Source organism: Biomphalaria glabrata, chromosome 5 (assembly GCF_947242115.1).
Source record: "Biomphalaria glabrata chromosome 5, xgBioGlab47.1, whole genome shotgun sequence".
NCBI lineage: Eukaryota > Metazoa > Mollusca > Gastropoda > Planorbidae > Biomphalaria > Biomphalaria glabrata.
In genome coordinates this window covers 22,986,823-23,011,932 of record NC_074715.1, presented here as the reverse complement: position 1 = coordinate 23,011,932, position 25,110 = coordinate 22,986,823, and the positions used below count along the sequence as shown (strand labels likewise).

Below are 25,110 nucleotides of genomic sequence, written 5' to 3'. Positions count from 1 at the left end.
TTTCTAAATATTTTTGTCACTTTTGTTTTCAAATTAACAGAAATGCACTGAATTTTTAGAAAATGTGCTGCATATTTATTCTTTTACAAGCCAACTTTTATGGCAATATTTTTTTTATTATTTTCAGATCCAATAGAATGATTACAATAGCAACTAAAAATAAACTAGTCAATACAATATATTTAAAAAAAAATTTTGATTTGAAAAGAATTTTTTAATCAGTTTGTGTTTCAAGCATGTAACATAACACTAAAAGCTGAAAAGTTGATATTTCTCTAAACTTATATACCAGTAATACAAGACAAATATTTTCGTAGTGTTTTAATACTAAAAACAAATAGATATAATATATAAACAACATAAAAATGTTTTACGTATAACTTCAACTATTTTGCAGATGTAAAAATTAAAAAATTGTGACACTTTTTTTTTATTGCTCACATTTGCCTTGTTATGGATTTTTTTTTAAACTTCTGGTATATATGCTAATGAACAGTCTACTAAAGATGCTATATATAAGTATTAATACAGTCATAAAATCACACCCAAAGGAACTATAATGTGATATTAGAATTTCATACATAAAATCCCAATGTCTGCTTCCTGGTTAATTGATCTAGAATGTACTATTTTTATTGGCACATTAAATCAAGACACTATTTACTCAAAATGAATCCATTGCATTAACATGATTAAAAACATTTTTGTCTGAAACTGTATTAAAACAAATATGTTTCTATATTACACTCATACATAACCAAATCAAATGATCTAAGATTGTACAGCTGCCATTACATTGTTTCAGTATCAATTAATGATTTTATTTCTAACTAAAGCATCAAACATTTGGATGCATAAATACACAATTAGCCTATTTATGAATTAACTTCATAAACTGCCTAGTTTTCTCCAAAGCAATCCAACAAGAAATATATAAGCTCATGGTTGTAAGGGAATGCTCAATGTACAAGTGTTGCATGAACAACAAATAAACAACAATGTGAAAAACAAACTTTCATATAAATAGTAACCATCACTCAACCAATAAAGTCTGGGTCATCTTCACTGTCATCTTCATCATCAGTTCCTATCCGCTTCTTTTTCTTTCGTTTCTTTTTCACAGTTGGTGTTTTGTGACCTCCTGAGGCCAAAAGTTTATGAGTTCTATGAGAAGAATGACTTTTTTTCTTTTTGTCATTATGATGGTGGTGATGATGATGATCATGAGGAAAATTTGATGCTTTGGGAGACTTTGAGGATGAAGAGGGATTTTCCTGAAGAGTAAGAAAACAAAAATTATTAAAACCTTTTTAATATGTGAACAATTTGTCAGTTAAACTGTTCTGTTTTTTTTCTATAAACAATAAGATATTTTAAACTGCACAGATACATTTTCAGCATAGTTTGTTTTTTTTTCTTCCAAGGTGCCCCAAAAACAATTGAATAATTGTTGTTGTTTTTTTAAACAAAGCTGCATATTGAAATGGATATTTTTTGTTTGTTTCACATCTATGCCGGAGGCATGTTTCAAAATTTACATACAAATAATATGAAACACATAAAATATGGATAAATTTAATGGTAAATGGCAGTGAGACAAAATTAGAATAACAATAAAGCACTGAAGAGAGTGATTTCATTATACAATGATGAGTATGGGGAAGGAGTGTGGACTAAAGAATCAATGGTAGGGTAAGACTCAAGAGAATATAGAAACTGATAAGTATTGTAGTAACCTTTCCCTGCTATGTATGTATTAAAGTAAACTAAATACAAGTATGAAAAAAAATTGATCTGAGTTGTTTTTTCCCCTATAAGTAAAGAATAGTGCCTTACGCAAAAAGAAATTGAAACTTGCATTATTGTAATTGATGAAAAATTTAAGTCATATTTATATTGATTTAGAATTTAAAGATAAATTTAGAATTGATTCTTTTTATGGCTTTTTTTTTTTTTTAAACTTATTGGCCAGGATAGAAAATTTGTAAAATATAATGTGAGAAAATCCTAGGCAGAAAGTAAAGAGAATTTGAGGATTTAATGAGATTAGACATGGCACTACTAAGACCTACTTTTCAGTGCTCAAGAAAGTGCCTGCTAGGTGCTCTTTGCGTTACTTTGTCTTTAAGATTAGTCATGAAATGTTTTGACCTACATGGCTCTTAAGTTTATTCATGAGGCAAAGTATCTCAGGATTCATATTATGTTCAAATGAATTTCAGACATTTTCCAAAATGAACTGAAGTTTAAGCCGCAAACATTAAAACAAAATATTTTTATTTAAGAAATCAATCTATATAATGAAAAAGTAAAAAATATAACAACATTAAAAGTGATCTTTACATTAACAATAAGCACAGTTTAGAGCATGTATGTGATAGTAAGTAACAGTTGTTAACAAAAAAATATTTATTGCTTTATTCTATATATTAGGTCTCGAAAAGGTCATCATGGAACCTAAAATTTTTTTTTATTAGTTTTATTAATTACAAAAAAAAAACAAGTTGTAATTTATATAAATCTCAATTTTTGTATTGGTTTAGAGCAGGGGTGGGCAAATTATGGACAGAGGGCCACATGCAGCCCGCCAGATTGTTTTATGCCGCCCATGGACACACAGAAATCAGGTGTGCCCATAGATTATACATATAAAAAAGTTCATAATTCTAAATATCTATATAAACTATTGAGACTTCTTATCACAGTGATGGGAACAGACTTTGAAAAACTTTTGGAAAATTTTGTACACCCCAGTTTTTTAACTGGCCTTACGCAATGACTTAAAAAAAAGATGATGAATTTTTTAAAATTATGTAAAATCATTTTATTGAATATTTTCTTTAAATAATGTTGTATTACATAATAATTACATTTTAAAAAATTGGAACAGATAGGTCTTTATGTTCTTTTTGAATGTAGCATATTGTTTGTCACAGATCAATGGGGAGTGAGTTCCAAACCTTTGGTCCATAAAATGAAAAAGCCCACAAACCAACTTATGAGGGAGAAACAATGCACAACTAGAAGTGTTAAGTCCATGGAGTGCAGGGCTCTCTGAGACAATGTACAATACAATTTATGAAACATTACACTAATAACTTCCAATGCTATACCACATGGTATAAAGCTGTACATTTTAATACAAATTTTAAAAAAACATTTAGAAAATTTTATTTAGATTATTATTCTTCCACTAAACTATAATAACAATATCTTCCCTTAACTTACAGACATTCCAGAGCTTGCTTGTAACCGATCAGTCTCAGGATCACCATCTGTATGATGTACTTCTCCATTTCTGCTAACTCCATCACCAGGATCACTTTGATGAGAAGGAGACTTTGTTGTACCAGGAGTTGCATGACCTGTACTTCGCACTTCATCACCGCTGTCATCTTCATCAGTGGGATCAATACTCATCATTAAGTCTCGAAACTGAAAATAATTATATTTTTTTTGTTGTTGTGCCTATTGATATATTTATAAACATTAACTTTTTATCAATGTCCACTTTTGTGTATGCTATTTTAGTTTTAATTTAAAGTAGTTCATTAGTCAAATGTAGGCAATAACAAAACCAACCTCAAGATAATCTTGAACCAGTTTTTGTTTTCGTTCTTCTAATGTTCTGGAGTCCTCTTCATACATTGACTTTAATACAGTTAAAGTGTGCTGAGGTTCAAAATTTGGTAACGTTTTACGATTTAAAGGTTTCTCATAGACTTTTGCTGCCTCTGTCGGAGAATATCTGTGAATTTTGCTGAAGAAATATGTAAGAAAAAAAATGTATAATTTAGAATGCTTTTAAAAATATAATTACAAATGAAGAAAATAAATTTGATTTAAACATCACCTACTTTTTTTTTTTTTTAAGTTATAAGATAATCAACAGGTTAGCAAAACATTGTCTAATCAAAGTCCTAAAAAAATGTTAACTTATAAGTGGATTTAAAAAATGTGCATTTTTTTTAGTAACATCATATTCAAAAAATTATCCAAAAAAGGAAAAAAAAAAAAAAAATTACCCTTCTGTAAGGCCATACATCTCTTTAAGATGTTGTTTTAGCACCAATAAAAGTATACACCCCTGTGATAAAAGCATTACATCTTCAAGGGGTTTGATATTTTCTGGAAGCTTTTCTGTAAAAAAAAATTTAAAAGTATTATACTATACATATATTAAATAAACACTTTATTCTTGCTCAGAAATTAACACCTTTCACGATAAATAATTAATACTTACTTAATAATGATTCAGGATCATCATCATCATCTTCATCCTCTACAACAGCCTTTGCATCACCATTAGGTAAATTTTCTGGATTGTTGCTACCATTTCTTTCTTCTTTTTCATGATTGTGTAGCAGATTCTTTAAAAAGAAAGTGTGAATGTAAATTAAAAAAAAAAAAATCGTAATATATTTTAACAACAAGAACAGCTAAAAACAATTACCTCTCTAAATGACTGTAATAAATTAGAACCAGTCACAGACACAATGATATCAGTTTGGTGTATTATAAACAATGGTTCATCCTGGCACTGGTAAGCAAAGTATCCTAAATTGTCAGCAATGTACACTTGTTCTTCTAAGGATATTCTCTGCAAGCAAATTAATACAAGAAGTTTTTTAAGAATAAAGAAAATGCAAATACATACAGGATAAAAGCCTCTAAAATTTGCATGTTTTGTGTATTTTAATTAACTGAAAGCTGAAACTACCTATTATTCTTTTATTCCCTATTACACTGGATTTTATTCAAGTATTCCTGGTGTGATTCTATCTTGTTGTTGTGTGTTAGGTGTCTATTAACTAATAATTCACAGCAAGGTCAAATTATTTTCTAACTACAAATACCTAATTCATGTATTGTCAAGCATCATTAAGTCAAGTAATCAAATTACTTAGTATTTTTCAGCACTAATCTGTCCAAAGAATGTGTGGTAGCATTATCTTTTTGCCAACGCTGGCTAGCATACGTGAAAGGGGAGCAATTTGTGATTCTCCCTTGCCAACATGGCATGAAAAATAGAAAGTTTCCATCAGAAGTAGTAAAAGCCAACCAAATACTCTGCTCCCAGAATTCTTATCTCCTCTGCCGCTGCTGGTAATTGGGCCATTTACCAAAAGACATGCTCGATGCAAATATTGTCACAAAATATAAAAACAATAAAAACATGAATACTTTAAAATATGTGCAATGAAAGGGGTATCTTGGTGAATGTAAATGCATGAAAAAAATGTTCACTCAGCGTTCTCAGGAGTCCTCAAGGGGACTAATTCAACTTATACCATGATATATGTCAAGTATGATTTCTTTCCCTTGTTCAAGATATCAAACAAAATAATTACTAATTAACTAATTGGTTAATTTTTAAAAAATTGATACTTGTGTTGTCAAGTAAATGAAATAATTGTGCAAAATTTCAGCTTAACCTGAATCCGAAATTGGGTGTGGGAGAAATAACTGTACAAACTTTTTACCAGATATACAAAGTGAGTTTATATAAGATATGTAACAATGGGGATTGGAATGACTGTAACAATTATAAAAGTATCTCTCAACTCAGCATAGTTTGCAAAATATTGACTGCATGTGATAGTTTCTAGAGTTTATCCAGATTCTCAATGTCCCTTTTTTAATTATTATAGGCCTGTGATGCCCAAATATGGCCCGCCAAAAGTGTAGACAATGTACACAAAGTGTAGAAAATCCAATCCTCCCCAAAAAAAAAAGTTGAAAAATGTGTCTTTCCTTACATTAGGGACTTAATTCTATCTTTGATGGATTGGTACCATGGCCTTTAACACTTTAATGAAAAATCTAAAAGGAAAATTCTGTTTTCCTCCCAACGGTAGGCTGATATATGTTTCACTAAAGTATAGCAGAGTGCTCATCACACAGGGCCAGTAGACTAGGGATTTGGTGATGGTAGTCAGCCAGGTATCAGTACTAAAACAGCGTGGAGCCAGACAAAGAACAAGAAGGCTTGTTAGCCAAGATGGAAACAAACAAAAAGTCACTTGTCCCTTACGCTAAAAAATAAGCATCATTTTGGCATCGCTGCTCAAGGGACTGAAAATTGTCAGCATCCTTGAAGATTTAATGATGAAGAGGTATACTTAATTATGCAATGGAAAATATAAGTTGTTTGACCACCTACAAAACAAAAAGGCTTAATAATTTGTATGTGTAAATAGTGCAAGAAGCCGTCACCTTTAGGTTCAAAGCTATTTCTTATAACAGTGATGGGAACAGACTTAGAAAAATTTTTAGGAAATTTTGCACATCCCCATTTTTGAACTGGCCTGTCGCTGCGACTTAAAAAAAGATGTTGCTAAATTTTTAAAAAATGATGTAGAATCATTTTATTTCATATTTTCTTTAATTAAGTTGTATTACATAATAATTACACTGGATAAGCTTTACGGTACACATGCACACAAAATGAAAGCAAGGCACTATCGTTTGTACATATAAATGAGAGAAGAAAGCTTTTTTGCAGATGCTTTATATCTTGGTCCAGGCAGTCTGAGCATTCTATAATAGATAACTGCTTTAATGGTATTGTAACAGCTTCTCTCTCAAACAACTATAAAGATTAAATGTGTTTGAAAATCAAAACATGCTTGAGTTTTGGAAATACTTCAAAAGTATGAGCTACACTTCTGTTTGTTTCACTGATTATTAAATTTTGTACAAGAGAAACTGTTAATTAAACTTTGCACATGAAGTCCACCAAAATGCTTTGAAAAGCAATTGAGAGAAAACTGCTGAATCTTTGCTGAGTTCTTAAGCAAGACAAGCAAGAACAACCAGATGATGCTTAGAGGAAGAGAATGTTAAGCAATAAAACTGCATATTGAGGTTTCCTAAATCCTTATGTAACTCTTTTTCATGCTGATACAAGTTGTTTACAAGAAGTGGATCTCTACCAAACTGGGCTTTTAAAGCATTAGTAATGATTAGTTATTAGATATAGAAAAAACGTTTATATTTCTCACTATAAATCTAGATCTATCTATAATCTAGATCTACTTAAATCTAATAACTTGGATCTACATCTCTAGTGACTCTAGAACCAATATATTATTATTAGATCTATATTCTATCACACTTATACTCAGTAACTCACTAGTCATGTAAAGTAGGCATACATCTATATATTAAAATCTATAGAGTCTAGATGGCCGGTAGGTCTACTAGATCTAGATCTTATAGATCTATATGCCTAAATCTAATACCATTTGAACTCATGGAAGTCGGCAGGCAAGGTTCAAATTAGAAAAATCTAGGGGCCATCGTATCAACAGAATAAAAATTAATAGCGCATAGCGGCCAGGCATCATGATACTCTGATATTTAGATCTAGAACTGAACTTTTCAAGCTGGCAAGCAGCCATTGAGCCATTGAAGTCTAGATGCTCTAGATCTAGATCAAAAGTATTTCAAATTAAAGAAACTAGAAAATAAGATATCTTATCTAGAATATATCTAACTAGACTGATTCAAACCACTCTAGTCACCCTTGTACTCTAGTCTAGACCGAGATCTAGACTTCAGACAATACGGTAACACAAGATCTTTTTAAAAATAGAAATTATAACTGTGTCAAAAGACCGGATGTGTGCATGTTCAAAACAAATCAAAAATCTTATTTTGCATTCTTCCGAAAATGGAAAAATAATAAAATCGGATCAGATGAGATTTTCGGAATTATGAAAATTTTTGGAAAACTCCCATCACTGTTATAAACATATTTAGGTATTACATTATATATCTATATATTGTACTCACAGCTGAATCATCAAAAAGATTGATTATAGATGTAAGCAAGCCTCTTCTATGAGATCTATTAGATCGCAAAAGAGAGTAAAGGAATGCATTCAGTGCTTGTGGCTGATTTTCATCATTGAAACGACGACCTCTAACTGGTTCTAGTGGATTAGTAGAGTGAAACACTTTCTGAAGACGGTAGGATGCTTTCATTCCTTGAAGTGCTTTCATCTTCAAAAAAAAAAAACATTTTAAAAAATCATATAACTATGTCATTTTGTGTATTTATCAAAAAGATCTTTATAAAATATAACTAGGTATTTCTTTCATACATGAGTAAATCCAGGATATTTTTTCTCAATTTCTTGAAGTTGTTGATCTGCTTTCACCCTTATAGATTGTTCAGTATCAGTTCCCATGCTGATTAAATAAGGAATACACTGGAGAAAAAAAAAGAAAAACCATTAATGAACAAAGTTCATTATTATTGTGATAGGCAATAGAAATGCTATGCTACACAAAGCAAAATTTATTCAACACTTCAAATGTGTGTTATTTTATTTCTTAGCTTCAGGCCACATTTCAATTTATTTTTATCAATAAAATTATGTTATGTAGAAGCCAATGTTTTTTTCATCTTAAAACTTTCAATTTTACTTTCATTGTAACAATGTTTTAAAGCACACATCAAATGTTTAACGACTTATTCAAAGATTTAAGGCTTATATATGGCTCCTTTTGTCTCGCAATAAATAATAAAGATCACAGTTATTTCTGTCCCTTAAAGACTGCACAGAAATAAGTACAAGTTGATATCATGGAGGACATTAGGGAGTGGATTCCATGTGGGAAGAGGCTCCAGACATTGCCAGTGACATCATTATAGATTCAGCTTTCCACCCAGAAAATACATTTAAAAAAAATTTGGTGCTACTATATTTAATGCCATTCATTACTTTTGAAATAAAATTTCCTATTAAATTGCAATTATTTTTAGCAATTACACAATATGGATATAACCTTGCAAGCATGAAACACTTAAATTTATATTACAAAATTATAATTAGTTTTAGATAAATTATTAGCCTAAAACTACTAACCTGAACAGGATGGACTAAACCTTGTTTAAGAACCAAAGTGACAACATTGAGTGCTGTGAGACGCACTTGAGAATTTTCATGAAAGAAGGCTTCCAAAAGCTCTTTTAAATACACTTGCATCACAGTACTAGCCATGCTGAGAAAATAAATGTTTTCTCCTATGTTTCAATCTTATAAATTTACTTGTAATGGAATTAACACATATAATATTTGCTGCAATACTTTCCCTTTTTATGAGTCGATATATTTTGTAGTAAGCCAGTTGATTATGAGATTATAACAAGCAAAATTTTTTTTAATGCTTTTTTTAAAAAACAAAGCTTATTTTCAGTGTATGAATTAGTTTGGATCAGTCATGTAATTCAATTTGTAATACTTCAATTTCTTTAATTAATATTGTATTACATAATAATTACACTGCATAAGCTTTACGGTACACATGCACACAAAATGCATGCAAGGCACTATTGTTTGTACATATAAATGAGAGAAGAAAGCTTTTTTGCAGATGCTTTATATCTTGGTCCAGGCAGTCTGAGCATTCTATAATAGATAACTGCTTTAACGGTATTGTAACAGCTTCTCTCTCAAACAACTATAAAGAATAAATGTGTTTGAAAATCAAAACATGCTTGAGTTTTGGAAATACTTCAAAAGTATGAGTTACCCTTCTGTTTGTTTCACAGATTATTAACTTTTGTACAAAAGAAAATGTTTATTAAACTTTGCACATGAAATCCACCAAAAATTATTTGAAACGCAATTGAGAGAAAGCTGCTGAATCTCTGCTGAGTTCTTAAGCAAGACAAGCAAGAACAACCAGATGAGGAGCAATGCTTAGAGGAAGAGAATGTTAAGCAATAAAACTGCATATTGAGGCTTCCTAAATCCTTATGTGTGATACAAGTTGTTTGCAAGAAGTGGATCTCTACCAAACTGGGATTTTAAAGCATTAGTAATGATTAGTTATTAGATATAGAAAAAACTTTTATATTTCTCACTATAAATCTAGATCTATCTATAATCTAGATCTACTTAAATCTAATAACTTGGATCTACATCTCTAGTGACTCTAGAACCAAGATATTATTATTAGATCTATTTTCTATCAGACTTATATTCAGTAACTCACTAATCTTGTAAAGTAGGCATACATCTATATATATATATTAAAATCTATATAAGAGTCTAGACTCTAGATGGTCGGTAGCCTTAATAGATCTAGATCTTATAGATCTATATGTCTAAATCTAATACCATTTGAACTCATGGAAGTCGGCAGGCAGGGTTCAAATTAGAAAAATCTAGGGGCCATCGTATCAACAGAGTAAAAATTAATAGCGCATAGCGGTCGGGCATCATGATACTCTGATATTTAGATCTAGAACTGAACTTTTCAAGCTGGCAAGCAGCCATTGAAGTCTAGATGCTCTAGATCTAGATTAAAAGTATTTCAAATTAAAGAAACTAGATATCTTATCTAGAATATATCTATCTACATTGATCCGAACCACTCTAGTCACTATAGATCTAGTACTCTTGTCTAGACCGAAATACGGTACCACAAGATTTTTAAAAAAATAGAACTTATAACTATGTCAAAAGACCGGATGTGCGCATGTCCAAAACAAATCAAAAATCGTATTTTGCATTCTTCCAAAAATAGAAAAATAATAAAATCGATTTTTTTTTTTCAATAAAAAAAATGTATTAAAAAAATTCTGATTTAAAAAAAAAAAAAAAAAAAAGGAAAATTTAGGATTTTTTTTGCTTAAAAGTTGGATCAGTTGAAACTTTCGGAATACAGAAAATTTTCGGAAAATTCCCATCACTAAAAATGAGCACATTACTCATTTCCTATGAACTCGAAGACAGCTATAAAGTCCAATCCTCACTTTAAAAAAACGGCCACACACATGGCATGGGTAAGTTGGGTCTACTGCAGATAAGCCTGCTTCTTCTCTCAGCCTTTTATTTGCTATGCATTCTTTCATGATGGCTGCTCTCCTTGTCTCGTATCTTGAGACTCCTCTCACAGCTTCATGCCATGAGGAGCGATCGAGAGTTAGTGTTTCCCAACTGTAATTATCAATATTACATTCCTCAAGGGAGCTCTTAAGGGTGTCTTTGTAACACTTCTATTGAAAGTGCTTTCCTGCACACAACTCCCCATAAAGAAGTCATTCGGGAAGTCGATTTTTTGGCATAGAGACGTAAGTTCCATCCATCGAAAGTGCTGTGGTGTGGATACTGCTATTATGTGACAACTGTAGGATTTCAATGTCTAATATGTGGTCAAACCAGTTCACCTGATCGATTTTCTCAGCATGGAAGGAGTTTAAAGAATTTTAAGCAACAGTTAAACCAAGCTTCCTTTTTCATTCTAAAATGTCACCTCAAAGCCAACACATTATTTTGTTTGGACAGGTAAAAAATTGCAATAGACATATGCAAGTATGTGTGACGAGTATAATGTATTCAATGTAAATAATAAGAATTAGTGTTTCTCAAACTGTGGGGTTGTTATAGATCAATATTTGAAATTAAGTTTTCTTCTTCTTCTTAAATTGTCAGGTAGAGTTGAGCCTTCGTCTTGGAAATCTAGGCCAGCAAAAGTGAACAAGAGCTCCCTCTCACCGGCCTGAATGAGAACAATGTACACTGTTCTGTCTGACAGGTGGGTCAGACTCGCGGCAAGAGACCGCATACACTAAGACCCCCGCCATTTTCTTTTTCTGTGCGGGACACGCCATTTATATAACGGCCCCTTGAGGAACAGCGCCTGGATTATGACAAGGTTGTGGGAGCTTTTTTACAACTCCGCACAGTGCAATGAAGATTAATGTTTCAAAAACTTAAATAATTAAACTGATACCTTACTTTATCTTCAAAGTAGAACATTTTAGAATCAATTCATTTGTATAATTTATATAAACAACTTTGAAGACTTTTTTGCCCTGATGGTTACAAATTGCCCTAAGTCCTACCATGACTGATCTTTAAATAAAAAAAAAGGTTCAGCTGATCATAAATTACTCTCTGCTCTTTATCATTTTCTTTTTTTATATTTGTCCATTTGATTTTCAGCTTTAATTTAAATATCAGATTATGAGATCTTATCTGTTTATTATAGTAATATTGAAAGAAGACACAGGTGTTGGCCATTTTCAATTTGTCTACAAACTATGCATATTTTTATAAGAGTTAATTTTAACAGACACATTTCTACAAGGTACTAAATATGTTTTATGTTTTACATGTTTCGGATGTTCCTTCAGAGTTGACGATAATTTACTTTCTAGTCCAAGCCTCCTGCAAGACGACGGGGGATGGGAGCCGGCAGGGTTTGAACCCGGAACCATCGATATTCATAACAATACTAAAAGTTATCTGAAGTACATACCCTGACTGAACATCACCCATTTCTTTCAGATCTTCTGTTTTGGAATGTTTCTTCCCTGAAAAAAATCCAAAAAAGTTAAGTTGATGAGTATTTTATTTTCAATTCTTAAAAAAAAAAAGATGATAAGAATGATTTTAAATGCAATATTAACATTGCCTAACAGTTAAACTCAGGTTTAATAATTATTATAAAAATGGAATTCTAAGGAAAATAGTTGGCAACCTTAACTATCTGACTCCATAATGTTGCTCCCATCGTTGATTTTACCAGCTATAAAGCTCTGATCAACGCTGGAAAAGTTGGTGTTTTAAAATTTATTTTTTAGTTTTTTTTTCCTAGTGTATGTTTTTAATTGCTTAAAACATTATCTTGAATAGTTTCTCTTTACTAAACATCCAGAATTTCCTTCTTTAATCTGTTTTTACAGTGAAAGATTTTTTGAAAGAGTGGGTTCTTAAATAGGCTGTTTTCTTTAGATTTATGTTCTGGGTCATTGTGATAAGGGATAATGAGCCCAGAACATTCATTTTATGTGTTTTAAATGGTTTTCATATAAAGTTATGTGGAAATATGAATATAGTAAATAATAATAAATTATTTTTACTTTGGATCATAATATATTTCCTAGATGTAATATAGACCCAGAGCAGTTGGCTTGTCCACGGTGGTCATTTTTCATTTTTCCAATAGTAGTGACATGGATAATTAGCTCAAAATTTCCATTTTATGTAATTTAGATGTGTTTTCTATATAAAGTTTTGTGACAATATGGATAAATATGATGAAAAATATTCATTTTCAAAATAGATCATAAATTTTTTCCAAGATCAGGTCTAGATCTAGATCCTGGAAGCTTTTTCAGTCGGTAAGTTTTTATTTTTAACTTTCAAACATTAATATAAAAATAATTTTTGTTTCATAAAAATTGCTTTGTGCTATGTAAAAAGGGCTTGCATTCCTTTTTAATTCTATATTAAATATATCATTTTATAATTAAAAACAAAAAAGTTAATAAAGTTTAATTGACGCATTCTTTTCACTCCGAAAGGCCAAAAAAAAAATTATTTTCGTCCAAGTGTGGAAAATAATTCCAGAGTCAAAGAGTTAAGTTAAAAGGAGGCTGTGGTTCATCAGCATTTCTTATAATGTCTGTAAATCCCTATTTTGGAGAAGCATTCCTGCCTACATACTTCAATGTGAAAGTAGAATCTGACTGCTCAGAGGAGCCAGTCTTTTTCAATTTGTTTAGTTGTTCTTTGTTGGCTGAGATCATCACTACATAGTTATGCATTGCTGGTCTTACTACCACTCAATTCCATATTCTGCAGTCAAGAGTTAAGTCCTTCCAAGCATTAGCATCTGCTTTAAGATCCACATAGCAAAGATGAGAACAGCCAGTTTTCCTTGTCCCTGTTTTCCAATTGCCCATATGGAATGATTTTGGGAATTTGTAAGTTTTCCATGTGGAAGACCCATACGAGTAAGCATCTAAATGTAGCTTACTCTTTCTAGCTATATAACTTTCAAGAGACGTCAGGGACAGCATAAGTGGTACAAATCAAATTTAGCCACTTTGCTTCACATATGTGGTCCATGTTTTTGATAGAGCACTCAAGACACATGTAGACCATCTAGATTTTTGTTATGTGCTTTTTGAAAAGGTTATAGTGTATCCAATGATTGTTCTTCAATAATAAAAATGTGTTAATTATAGTACTTACATTCTGCATCAGATTTTGACATTTGCAATTCTTCTTCTGTTAAATAAACCTGTAAATTTCTTAAAACCTGAAAATAAAATTAGTTTTCTTTGAATAAGTACTAAGATTTTAGTCTAGGACATATTAGTCAAATAATAGGTGACTAAAAATAGCAAAAATCTTGTAAGACCTGCCATGCAATTTAAAAAAAAAGTTTGTGTTGTAAATAGGCCAAATTAAAATTCAATCAATCAAATCATATATAATCTAATCTATCTTTTCATTTATTTACCTGACATCGAAGTTTCACTGAAGCTTTGTCATCTGTTAAAAGTCTTGTATATAAATCTTTTAATACTGGCCCAAGCATGAATGTGTAGTGCCGACATGCAAAGAAACCTTAAAAAAAGCAAATAATTCATTTTTAGCAATACGATATTTGAAATGGAATTCAAGTCTTAATTTTGACAAAGTGTTGAGATGTATTTGGAACAAGGTAATAAAGCAGTAATGTCTTTTATATACAGTGGAGAAATGATCATATGCATCATTATGCTCTAGGAAACAGTCTACCTTTTCAAAACTTTTTTATATTAGTAAGCCCTTCTTTTTTCTTTTTTTAGCCCTTTTAGATAACGAAAGCTCCATGAGGGTTATATAAATTAATTATTATTCATCAAAATGGGTACAAAGCATTAGATGGTTTAAATAAAGGTGGCTGTTACTGAATGCCATACAAAATTAAGGCAACAATAACTAATTTTTCATTTACCTAGAGTTACAACTTTAATTATTAATTTTCAAAAAAAGCTTCTATTTGCCTAATATGGATTGGACTATTGAAAAATGAAAAAGATATATTAAATATTGTACCTATTGCAGTTAAAGCCTTCACTTGAACATCCTCATCTTCATGGCCCACAAAATAAATAAATACATCAAAGACAGTCTCTCTGTTACAGACCTAAAAAAAAAAAAAAAAAAGCTTGTATAAACATTACAAAACAACCACATTAATATTTACATCAAAAACAAATCAACAATGAATATTTCATTTAAAACAAATATTTAGTAAAGCGCTCTTACTTTAGCATCTCCCATATCTTTGGAATCAAAATCAAAGTGTTTGCATAGAAGTCCCACAGTAAAAAGAGCTCGAAGAAGAGTAGGTTTCCTAGTTTTCAATGTTGGACAATCTTTATTTGCTTTATGATCATACATAAGTCTTGCTAATACACCTAACACAAAAATATCATCAATATACAGTTATTGAAATTTAATATATGAGAGCAAAAGCCACAACAATTAACACAAGCCAAATTATGTAATGTGGGTGAATCTGGAGAGAAAAAAAATAATTAAGTAAAGAAGTTTTGATCAGAAAAGAAGAAAGTGGGTTTAAAGTTTTAAAATTATATTTAAATTTTACATTTATCACCCTGATGTTTTTTAAACATTGCAAAAACTACTAGTTGGCATCTCTAGCAGCTTGCTGATCTGCTTAATCAACTGCAAATAATGTTATGTCATTCATTAAAAATAATAACATAAAAGCCCATAATGACATACTTATGGCAAATAATCTTGCATGTGAAAACTAGAACCTGCCTTTTTTATTTAAACTATTGTAATTAGTCTGATTTTTTTAAGAATTTCCAAAGTTATTGACCAATAAATTTACAAAAATATGAACTTTGGGCAAAATTTTAGGAGAAATCAAGAAAATTTAAGTAACATTTGATGTTTTGTTGAGACATTTTTATGAGGTTATTACAAAATTTTATTTATCAAAAATGAAATCATCTATTAAAATTGCAGTACAATTAACCTAGTCATCTTCTTTTTTTAATCACATCTGTATTTTATAAGATAAGAATTATTTAATAGATAAATGTGAAATTCAACTAAACATGCATATAACTTATTTACCATAAAACTTTTTGAAACAATCTCTGACTAGTTCATAGTTGTGGCTCACATCATTTACAACAGCTCCTAAACAGCTTATACAGCTCTGAACAACCTGTAAAATCAAACAACCACAAATATTTCATACTAGATAATGACTTCATTGGTTTTGTAGAAAGAGTGACAAAAGTTCGAACAGAAAAATGACCTTACCATCATTCCATGTTTCAGAATCAGCTTCACTAAATCTTCCTCAACTTGGGCCAAGAAAGATTCACTGGGATGTTCCAATAAAGGTATTACAAGTTCAAGTATCCGTGCAACATAATGAAGAACCATGACGTCTCCCTGAGTCTATAAATAATTAATACTTAACATCAAAATTACAAGCCATAATTTTATCAACAATAAAAAAAAAAGTTAAAAACAGCAACTCACTAAAAACAATTGCTATGTTCAAGTTTATAAAAAGACTTATTTAATTTAAATGAAAAACGTACATTGCATTTGATGTCAAGGTAAGGCTGTAAAGTATTTGCATGTTCCACCATTAGGTCAGGTTTGATTTTGCTAAATAAGTGCAAAGTTGATAAGCATCCAACAAGACGACTTACTGTTCTACTCTCTGATTTTTCTGAAAATACATTTATAGTTGCTACAATAAACAACTTTCTCTAAATTTGTATGTTAAAGATTACATGCAAAACTATTTCCAAGAAATTGTCTTACCAACACTTTTTTCTTCAATTCTCAAGACATTTTCCACGAGACAATCAACAATTTGTTTACAAGCTGTAATTGCAGCTTTATTATAATTGCCCTCTTCATCCTTTTTTAAAAGCTAAGAAAAGATTTTTTTTAAAAAGTTATACAATTCATTTTATAAAAAATTGCTAACCTAAGTTGGTAAATATTTCAAACTCAAATATATACATTTCATTAATATGTTTTGAACTTACATTTTCTAACAACTGCTCAAAGAATTCATAACTTGTATCTTTTGCTGCTGCAACCTTAAAGAAAATAAGAATATTAAGTCAAAGCTGAAAGACATATGAGTAAATACAATTTTGTTTAAACATGCATTTTTTTTTTTCAACAAGCAATAATGAAATATACTTACAACATCAGTTATATTCATTACTTTTTGTACAAGTTTTTCTGAATCTTTTTCTCGAGATCCTACTGGAGTAAACCACATTGCTTGAAAGACTTCATTGACCAGTTTCTTAAAATTGAAACAAAAGACAAAAAATAGACTGTAAAATAGTTACAATGTCTGTCGACTGGTTAAAATTAAATAATGCAGAATAACAAAGATATTTCTTAAGGAAGAAATGGACAGTTTTGTTTAACAATGTAAAATTATAGTCCAAACATAATTCATCTTTAATATAGGCAAGTTGGCTACTTTACCAAAAATAAGACTATTGCTTTAAAAGCCTCACAGATATTAATATTGTGATTTTTTATGCGTGAATTTATATTTTGTTTAAATGTGATACAAATTACTATTTTTTTTGTAAAAATACAATACCTTGATGCCTTCTTCATCATTTACTCTTCTTATCATCTTCACACACATTTCTGGGATTTTGGGAAAGTCACTATGTTCAATACAAATATCTTTGAAGATACGTATTACCCTTTTTCTCACACTTATTCCAGTATCCTAAGATAAATAATATATAAAATTTTATGTTCAATTAAAAAAAAAAAAAAAATTCCACATAAGTTAAGAGGCAATTTTTTACTGCACTCCTTTGTACACTCCACTTACTCCCTTTGAGTAAAAGAATAGTTCTTCATTGAATTCTGACAGGCTACATGCATCATAAAAATCAAAAACAACAATAGACCTACACATTCAATTTCTTGTTTTCTACATATATTTGCTTTAATATAACAGTTTTATGTTTGTTACAGTCTCAAAGTGCCTGAGCCTACATTATGTTTGTTAATGGTGCTATATTAATAAAATTGTTATAACAAAACAATTCTGAAATTCCAAAGTCCTCATGCAAAAACTTAACTGTGACATTTATTTAAAATAAATAAAAAAAAACATATTGTGACTTTATGGCTAAGTTTTAACTTTTAATTCAGGTTTTTAATATCATTTCATTCCTACTATCAAATTTTAGTATACATTATGTGTATAAAAATGAATTTCTAAATTTACCAAAATTCTGTCAGACAGCATATCATAGTAATTAGGAATGAGATCTGGCTGAATGAGAATAAACTTTCCAACCAGTTCAATTGCAGCTTCTCTAACAGAGGTGGACTGATCCAGAAATCGGCCATGTACTCCACGCTGCATGTCAGCCTGAAATATTTTATAACAACAGGCCCTGTTTTAGTTGCCATGACACAAAAAGTAACATTTTTAGACAACTTTGATTACTGTGTGATTTAAGATTAAGCTTTCCTTTCTGACAATTATATTTTTTTCTTGTTACTTCAAGCTTACGTTTTAAGTATTTCCAAACAAGAGGTCACTTTATATTTACCTACAGGCCTTAAAGCATGCAGAAATATGAATTAAATTGTGTATGTAGGCAAATCAACTTAGAAGTTACCTTTTTGTTAAACAGCATATATTTGTTATTATTTTGGGGGACACTCATACTTATCCCCCCCCCCTTTTCCAAATTATTACTAAGTGGTATACCAAGATCCAATTAGAAAGGTGCAATAAAATAAAAAAAGGTATTTTAACAATGAAATGTTTACTAAAGATCATACCCTGGCTAGTATTCCTGGATCAGCTTCAACTACTGCAGTAAGGCATTTCATGGCTTTTGTTCTCACTGCTACAGCTGTTTCACACAAAACCTTAAGAATCTATAAATAAAAATTATATATATCATTAATAATTAAGAAAAATATAACAAATGTTATAAATAAATCTTTAAGACCAGCAGTGTTGAAAAAAAGAGAGTTTTTGTCTCATATGATTATAAAAACATAATGAATGGAACCGCTAAAAAAAACCTTAAATAAAATAACTATAGAAAATGTGTTGGAAAGTTGTTTTTAATACAGTAACTTCTCATAGCTTTTCAAAGTCAGTTTAACAGGAATAAAAAAATAGAGACAAAAATGCTATTTTATACTTTATTACTAAGATGAGAAATATTTTAAAATTAGTCTAAGTATTTTCAGTCATACCTGTGTTAGATAGATATCGAAGCTTTGAGCAAACGGACGCTTAGATGACAAGTATCTTGCAACCAAACAAGCATTTTCATAGTTTAATTTGGCTCCTGCTTGCCTGAAATTAAATAGATGTGAATTTTATTATTTTAAAATGCCCAGTTGTAAAACATTGTTAGCAGTATGTTGATTAAGAGACTTACTTTAAATTAGCAAGAGGTTTGCCACCATAAGAGATTTGGGAACATAAAAAAGCTTTTCGCTTTTCTGCATTTTGCATTATCTCTGTTGATGTTTCTTCTTTCGTCTCATTAAAATCTTCATCCTGTTCTTCTCCAGAAGTGTTAAGCTGAGCTTTAAGTGTTTTTTCTGCTTCTACAGTAGTATCACGAAACCATTGTGCTATATAAAATTGACGAGCAAACTGAAATTTTAAAAAATATATATATCATTCACTCCTTCAAAATTAACATGTTAAAACAGTAAAACTAGGTATCCTTTAATGTTAATTGATAATTTCATAACCATTGTATAAACAATCAATCAATATTTATATTTTAAGCTACAGTACAATCTTGTTGTATGGAGTGTGGTTACATTGAATTCCATGCTTAAGATTTTCTCATGTTTCAGTCAAATAATTATGAATACAAGTCATTGTTGTTTAAATCTACTAATATCAAATAGTTTTATTTTGGCATTTATATTGAAGTAACCCAATATATAGCAACAGTTTTTTAAACTTTCGAATATGAAAAGCACATCATGTCTCGTTTCGAACAAGAACTAGTGTGAGTGACATTTGTTTGTGTGAAAACCGGATCGCATTTTTATTTTTTAAAGAATTTTTCAAACAAACATGCCCATAGACCCAGTGTATAAGCCCCCTCCTAAGAATATGAGTATTTTTAAAGCTTTTTTCTATTCTTAAGGTATTAAAAGTATATTTCTACTAGTTGACCCACTGCATAGCAGGGCCGGCCTAAGGCTACGGCAACATATGCGACCGTAGTGGGCCCCACACTTTCACAGGACCTGCGCAAATTCTAGAGATAAATTATTAAATTAAACCATTTTATAACTTATAACAGATTTCCAGCGGCCTCCTAATTATCAGGAGCTCCTGGAAATCTTCTGAAATTGCAAAATATATGAAAAACTCCTGGAAACTTCAGGAAATTATTAAAATCTTTTGAAAACTCATACAAATCTCAAATTTAAAAACAAAAATTGTCATTTTGGGGTGTCATTCAATATGGAAAACGCCAACAATTCTCGTAGATAGATTGAAACATTAGGTAATTCTTGCTATTGAGCGTGATCTATGTAGGAAATAACAAATTTTATGATATACTGTATGACTTCGCTACACGCAATAAAATGCAAAGACAAATTTATTTTCTATACACTTTCTATCACTTATTATCCATATCCCTACCCAAACTTGCCCAGTGAAATCTGTTTCGCATAGGGCCCCACAACGGTTGAATACAGAGTAGATTAATTGTGCCCCCCCCCTTCCTCTTCTTTTTCCCGCTGCTTGAGTTACGTGGGGTAGAAATAAATAAAAGAGGGATCTTTCCATGACTTCTGGGTCACAATGGTTAAGTCCGGCCCTGCTATTTAGTGATGGGTGAATACTACTTGTTCTCTCTTCCCCCCCCTTTTTTTTCGTGGGGTAACTAGTCAAACTTGCAGAAATAAAAGCATGATCTTTCCTTTACTTCTTGGTGTCCAAACTGTTGAGCCATGAAGAGAATTATATATATAGATATAGACATATCATTCTATTTCTTAAAGTTGTTTATTCATTTATTAATATTACATCTTAACTTTTTATTGTTATAATGTGTGTGTGTGTAGATATATATATAGTGGAATGGAAAAAAAAAACTTCTTTATATTTTTATTAATAAAACAAAAGACTACTTAAGAGCAAATGTGTATATTTAATATTAATGTAATTGGGAGTACAAAAAAAAAAAAACATTCCACAAAATGCAGAGTTCTGTGAAGTTAAGGTATAATGATGTAGCTGTATTAAATTATCTCATTTAAAGCATTCATACTTACAAGAAGGGATGATTCACTAAGTGAATTATATGCTAGATATTCTAACATCGCTTTCTGAAGTCTTTCTGTAATGTCTGGTAATATTTTTACCTATTATAAAAATCAGAAAAAAAAAAATTCAACTTGTGCAAAATTAATATAATTATGCAAAAAAACATCTAGACAAATGTGCATAAATTACATGCTGCTCAGCGTAATATTTATTCATAATAATTTATTTCGATGGATGTTAAAGAACTACTAAATAGTGCATGTTCCTTTTCTTTTAATATATTTAAGACACATTCTTTTTCTCTCAACAACAAAGTTAATCTGAAAATCTAAAATGTGCCTTATTCATACGATCTTCAGGAAGAAGGAAGGTAGCTATGGTCTATTGTGATTTTTAAGCCCCAAGATGCATCAGCTTAAAAAACCTGTATTGTTAGGCCCATAAATATACAGGGAAACATGTATTTCATTGTTGGAATGTTATGGAGGTTTTTCTTTTTAATATAAAATAAATAAGCAGGAGTGACAAAGCTGACAATGAAATGTGTCCCTGTGGGAGCAGCCCTCTTCCAAACCTGTCATAGCCTGACCATATGCATGAAGTTTCATATGTTATGCCATAGTATAGGTAAAGCTCATGCGTGGAGAGATGGCCTTTGTGTGACATCAGTTTCAAGTAGATATGGCAAAAACTGAGTGTGGGAATCAATTGAGTGTTTTAAATTGGTGTAAAAAAGAAAATGACCCAATAGCATGAATTTGAAGATAATATTGTTTGCTTTCTTTGCATGGCTGACTATTGCACACATTGACAACACAGACATTGCATTCGAAAACCCAACTCTTACACAAGCTGACGTGTTGGAAAATAAAGAAACTAATCTATTTTTATTGACCGATGGCTGACAAGTTTTTATATCATTTTATTTTTTCCTTGATCCAACACCTACAGAGCTAAACATTAAAAACACATGTGCCAAAGCACATGCAATCGATTAATTCCTCTATAGTAAAATGAATAAGCACACACTTCAAAATCTGACCAAAATAGGCATCTCTGCATTAAAGTACTTTAATGACTCATTTTATTAGTGAAATGATGATAACTGTTACATTAACCATCTCTACTGCTCCACAACTACAGCTTCAATAAAACTGCAAATTGAGGCTTACTTATGTGACTCTTTTTAATGCAGATACAAGTTGTTTACAAGAATGGATTTCTAGCACTTAGTAATGATTAGTTATTAGATATAGAAAAAAACTTTAATATATTTTACTCACTATTAGATCTAGATCTATATTTCTAAGTTAAAGTCTAAACTATAAATAGTTGTACAAAAATAGTGATCTAGATATAAATTCTAGCTCTAGCCTCTAGGTGCTAAGCCTAATCCATAAATTTTGTTTTGCTTCTAAAAGATTTGTGACAATTAAATGGTATCATTCATTGTCAATAAAATCTAGGACTAGAACTAGATTTTCTAGCCTTTAAATTTCTAGTTCCATCTGCTCAAAATCTCTCAGTAGATGATATCTCTTGATCAAGAACCCTAGTTCTAGACTTGCAGTCTGACTTTTATTAGTCTTACTAGATCTATGTATAATTAGTATCAAATCTAGATCTACTTAAATCTACTACTAAATTAGATCGATATCTCTAGATCCAATATTTAAAATCTATTTTACCAGACTATGTCACTACTATACTCAGTCTTACAGGGTTAGTAGCACTTTTCCATGACAAAATTTTAGGAGATTTTTTAAGGATGAAATGTATGATGTGTGTGTGTGTGTTTCCTATCCGTTTGTGTGATACATAGTAAAACATACACAAAACTAAGCATCAGCTGTGGTATGTCCACGGAAAATGTAATGAAAGTTATCTTTTAATCAAGTAACAACTTGACTGACATCCCAAAACCTCAAACAACCTTTTTTTTTTTAAAGATTTATTTAAAAACATTACAAATGGTTGCTTTTCCATTTTTTTAAATAAACATTCTTAGAGATGCCTTCATAATGTGTATTCTCTGTGGTGTGATGGATATGTACATTATTAGTTCCTATGTGTATCTTATAGATACTAGAGTCATGGTGTGCATTTGAGGTAATGTTTTATTCTTTTATTAGCTAACTTAAATCCTTCTCATAAACAGAGCCAGTAATACATAGGGCAATATTGGCCTATTTGAATGTTTAGTTGACATTTGCTTACTAAAAAATGGCTTTTGGATTGGGGGAGGGGGGGGGGGGGTTAGACCTATTCGCATTTTTTTCCCCAGCAGAATCTTTTTCAACCATCTAGTTTCCCTGGCTTTTACGAGTGAAATCATTTTTAAGGACTTTTCACAGCTGTATGCAAAATATTTTCGTTAAATCTACAGTAGATCTAGACTAGATATAAGTCACTAAAATTCGTGGACTTTTCGCAGCTGTGTGCAAATTATCTTCACTGAATATACAGTAGATCTAGAGTCTAGATCTAAGTCACTAAATTTGAGGGCTTTTCACTTCTTTGTGCTAATTATCTTCACTAGACATAGCTAAGTACAGTACTGATAGCTTTAGATCAGCCTACTTTCTGTAATTTTAGAGTAAGGGTGCATCAGTTTGATTCCCTTTGTCAAGCCAAGAGAGATTAACCACCATTTCTTCCATTGAAACATCTGCCCCTCTCACTTTTGTCTCCTGTATTTGGTGGTTTACCAAAAACTGAATCTAGATCTAGACGTAGCTTCATTTAGAGTTGATTGGTTTTAATTTGCATAGGCTTTTTAAAGGTATTTTAACATCCTACGGATTTGTAGGCTACTGTCCTAAATGTGATATATTAGATGTAGACCTATATAAAATTAGATCAGACAATTTTGACACTTTTTTATTTTAAATCCCATAAAGGATAAGAAAGGAGATTAATAAATCTCTTTATAAGATGACAGAAAATTTTTAGCACTTTTGAGTATATCTAGATCTATTGTCAGATATCTAAATCTATATTCTAGAGCTACTAGACCTAGTCAGTAGTCTAAATCTAGATCGATAATTAGATTTAGATTTCTTCTCTTACTCTTGGCATCTAACTTTTTTTTATATCTGGTTTCAATAATAACCAGCCATGACGAGAAATGCTTTAGAGGGGAAGAACATAAAGCAAAAGAAATGCATTTTAGTAGATTAATTTATGTTTAACTTAAGAAGGCTTCCTTGTGTGACACACTTTCTTGCTAGCAAACATGGCAGTTGTATGCAAGAAGTGGATCTCTAGGCCTAAGTAGGCTAAGTCTAGGGCAATACAACACTGGGCTTTTAAAACAAACATTAGTTATATGATCTAGAATAATCTAAATATGGACTCTATATACTCACTATTAGATCTAGATCTACAACTAGAATCTAGACTTAAGTCAGTTATCTAATAATCTAGTCTAAGTTTTGAGGCTAATCTGTAAATTTTGTTTAGCTTCCAGGAAATTTGTGATCATTGAATTTATCTTAATCATTTGATGTCAATAAAATCTTTTCATCTAGATCTATATCTAGATCCTAAATCTAATCAATCTCTCAATCAATCTACTCAAGGGGTTGGACTTTTATGTTTGAAAAAAATGGATAAGATGAAATTTTCAGAAAATTTCCATCACTGATATATATATATATATATATATATATATATATATTTTAAGAGGATAAAATAACCCTTTTTTTTTTTTAAATAAGATTTAAATTATTAAAAGGAATGTTTAAGGGTTAGGGAAATTATCTTTTTGCATGAAATAAAAACAAAAGGGTTAAACACATCTGATACATTTCTGTAAAATAAAATCAAAGTTTACCTCATTTTTTTTATTTTTACTAGATGCAGATAAATCATCATCATCTTCTTCACTGACCTATAAAGTAATAAATCTAGATTTCTTAAATTGAAAAAAAAAAAACAATAAATAATTATTTTCTGTGATTTAAAAAGGTAATGATTAAAATATAATTAAAGATAGTA

General features: G+C 30.5%; 1 protein-coding gene across 1 annotated transcript in view; it reads right to left on the bottom strand.

The window, feature by feature from the left end:
* Window positions 1-701: 701 nt before the first annotated feature.
* The window catches only part of LOC106060099 (nipped-B-like protein), a 47,356-nt gene continuing 22,947 nt past the window's right edge, over window positions 702-25,110 (bottom strand). Inside the window, exons 22-48 of the mRNA XM_013217877.2 lie at window positions 24,947-25,003; window positions 21,120-21,209; window positions 19,250-19,470; window positions 19,062-19,164; window positions 18,636-18,734; window positions 18,070-18,216; window positions 17,425-17,559; window positions 17,011-17,115; window positions 16,847-16,900; window positions 16,617-16,728; window positions 16,388-16,521; window positions 16,101-16,241; window positions 15,909-16,002; window positions 15,066-15,217; window positions 14,853-14,943; window positions 14,272-14,378; window positions 14,001-14,067; window positions 12,280-12,334; window positions 8,877-9,012; window positions 8,109-8,216; window positions 7,798-8,007; window positions 4,454-4,600; window positions 4,244-4,370; window positions 4,026-4,140; window positions 3,583-3,760; window positions 3,229-3,435; window positions 702-1,274 (exon numbers count right to left, since the gene is read on the bottom strand). Of these exons, the coding sequence (XP_013073331.2) occupies window positions 1,038-1,274; window positions 3,229-3,435; window positions 3,583-3,760; window positions 4,026-4,140; window positions 4,244-4,370; window positions 4,454-4,600; window positions 7,798-8,007; window positions 8,109-8,216; window positions 8,877-9,012; window positions 12,280-12,334; window positions 14,001-14,067; window positions 14,272-14,378; window positions 14,853-14,943; window positions 15,066-15,217; window positions 15,909-16,002; window positions 16,101-16,241; window positions 16,388-16,521; window positions 16,617-16,728; window positions 16,847-16,900; window positions 17,011-17,115; window positions 17,425-17,559; window positions 18,070-18,216; window positions 18,636-18,734; window positions 19,062-19,164; window positions 19,250-19,470; window positions 21,120-21,209; window positions 24,947-25,003 (3,429 nt within the window). The 3' untranslated portion in view covers window positions 702-1,037. The remainder of the gene's footprint in view (window positions 1,275-3,228; window positions 3,436-3,582; window positions 3,761-4,025; window positions 4,141-4,243; window positions 4,371-4,453; window positions 4,601-7,797; window positions 8,008-8,108; window positions 8,217-8,876; window positions 9,013-12,279; window positions 12,335-14,000; window positions 14,068-14,271; window positions 14,379-14,852; window positions 14,944-15,065; window positions 15,218-15,908; window positions 16,003-16,100; window positions 16,242-16,387; window positions 16,522-16,616; window positions 16,729-16,846; window positions 16,901-17,010; window positions 17,116-17,424; window positions 17,560-18,069; window positions 18,217-18,635; window positions 18,735-19,061; window positions 19,165-19,249; window positions 19,471-21,119; window positions 21,210-24,946; window positions 25,004-25,110) is intronic.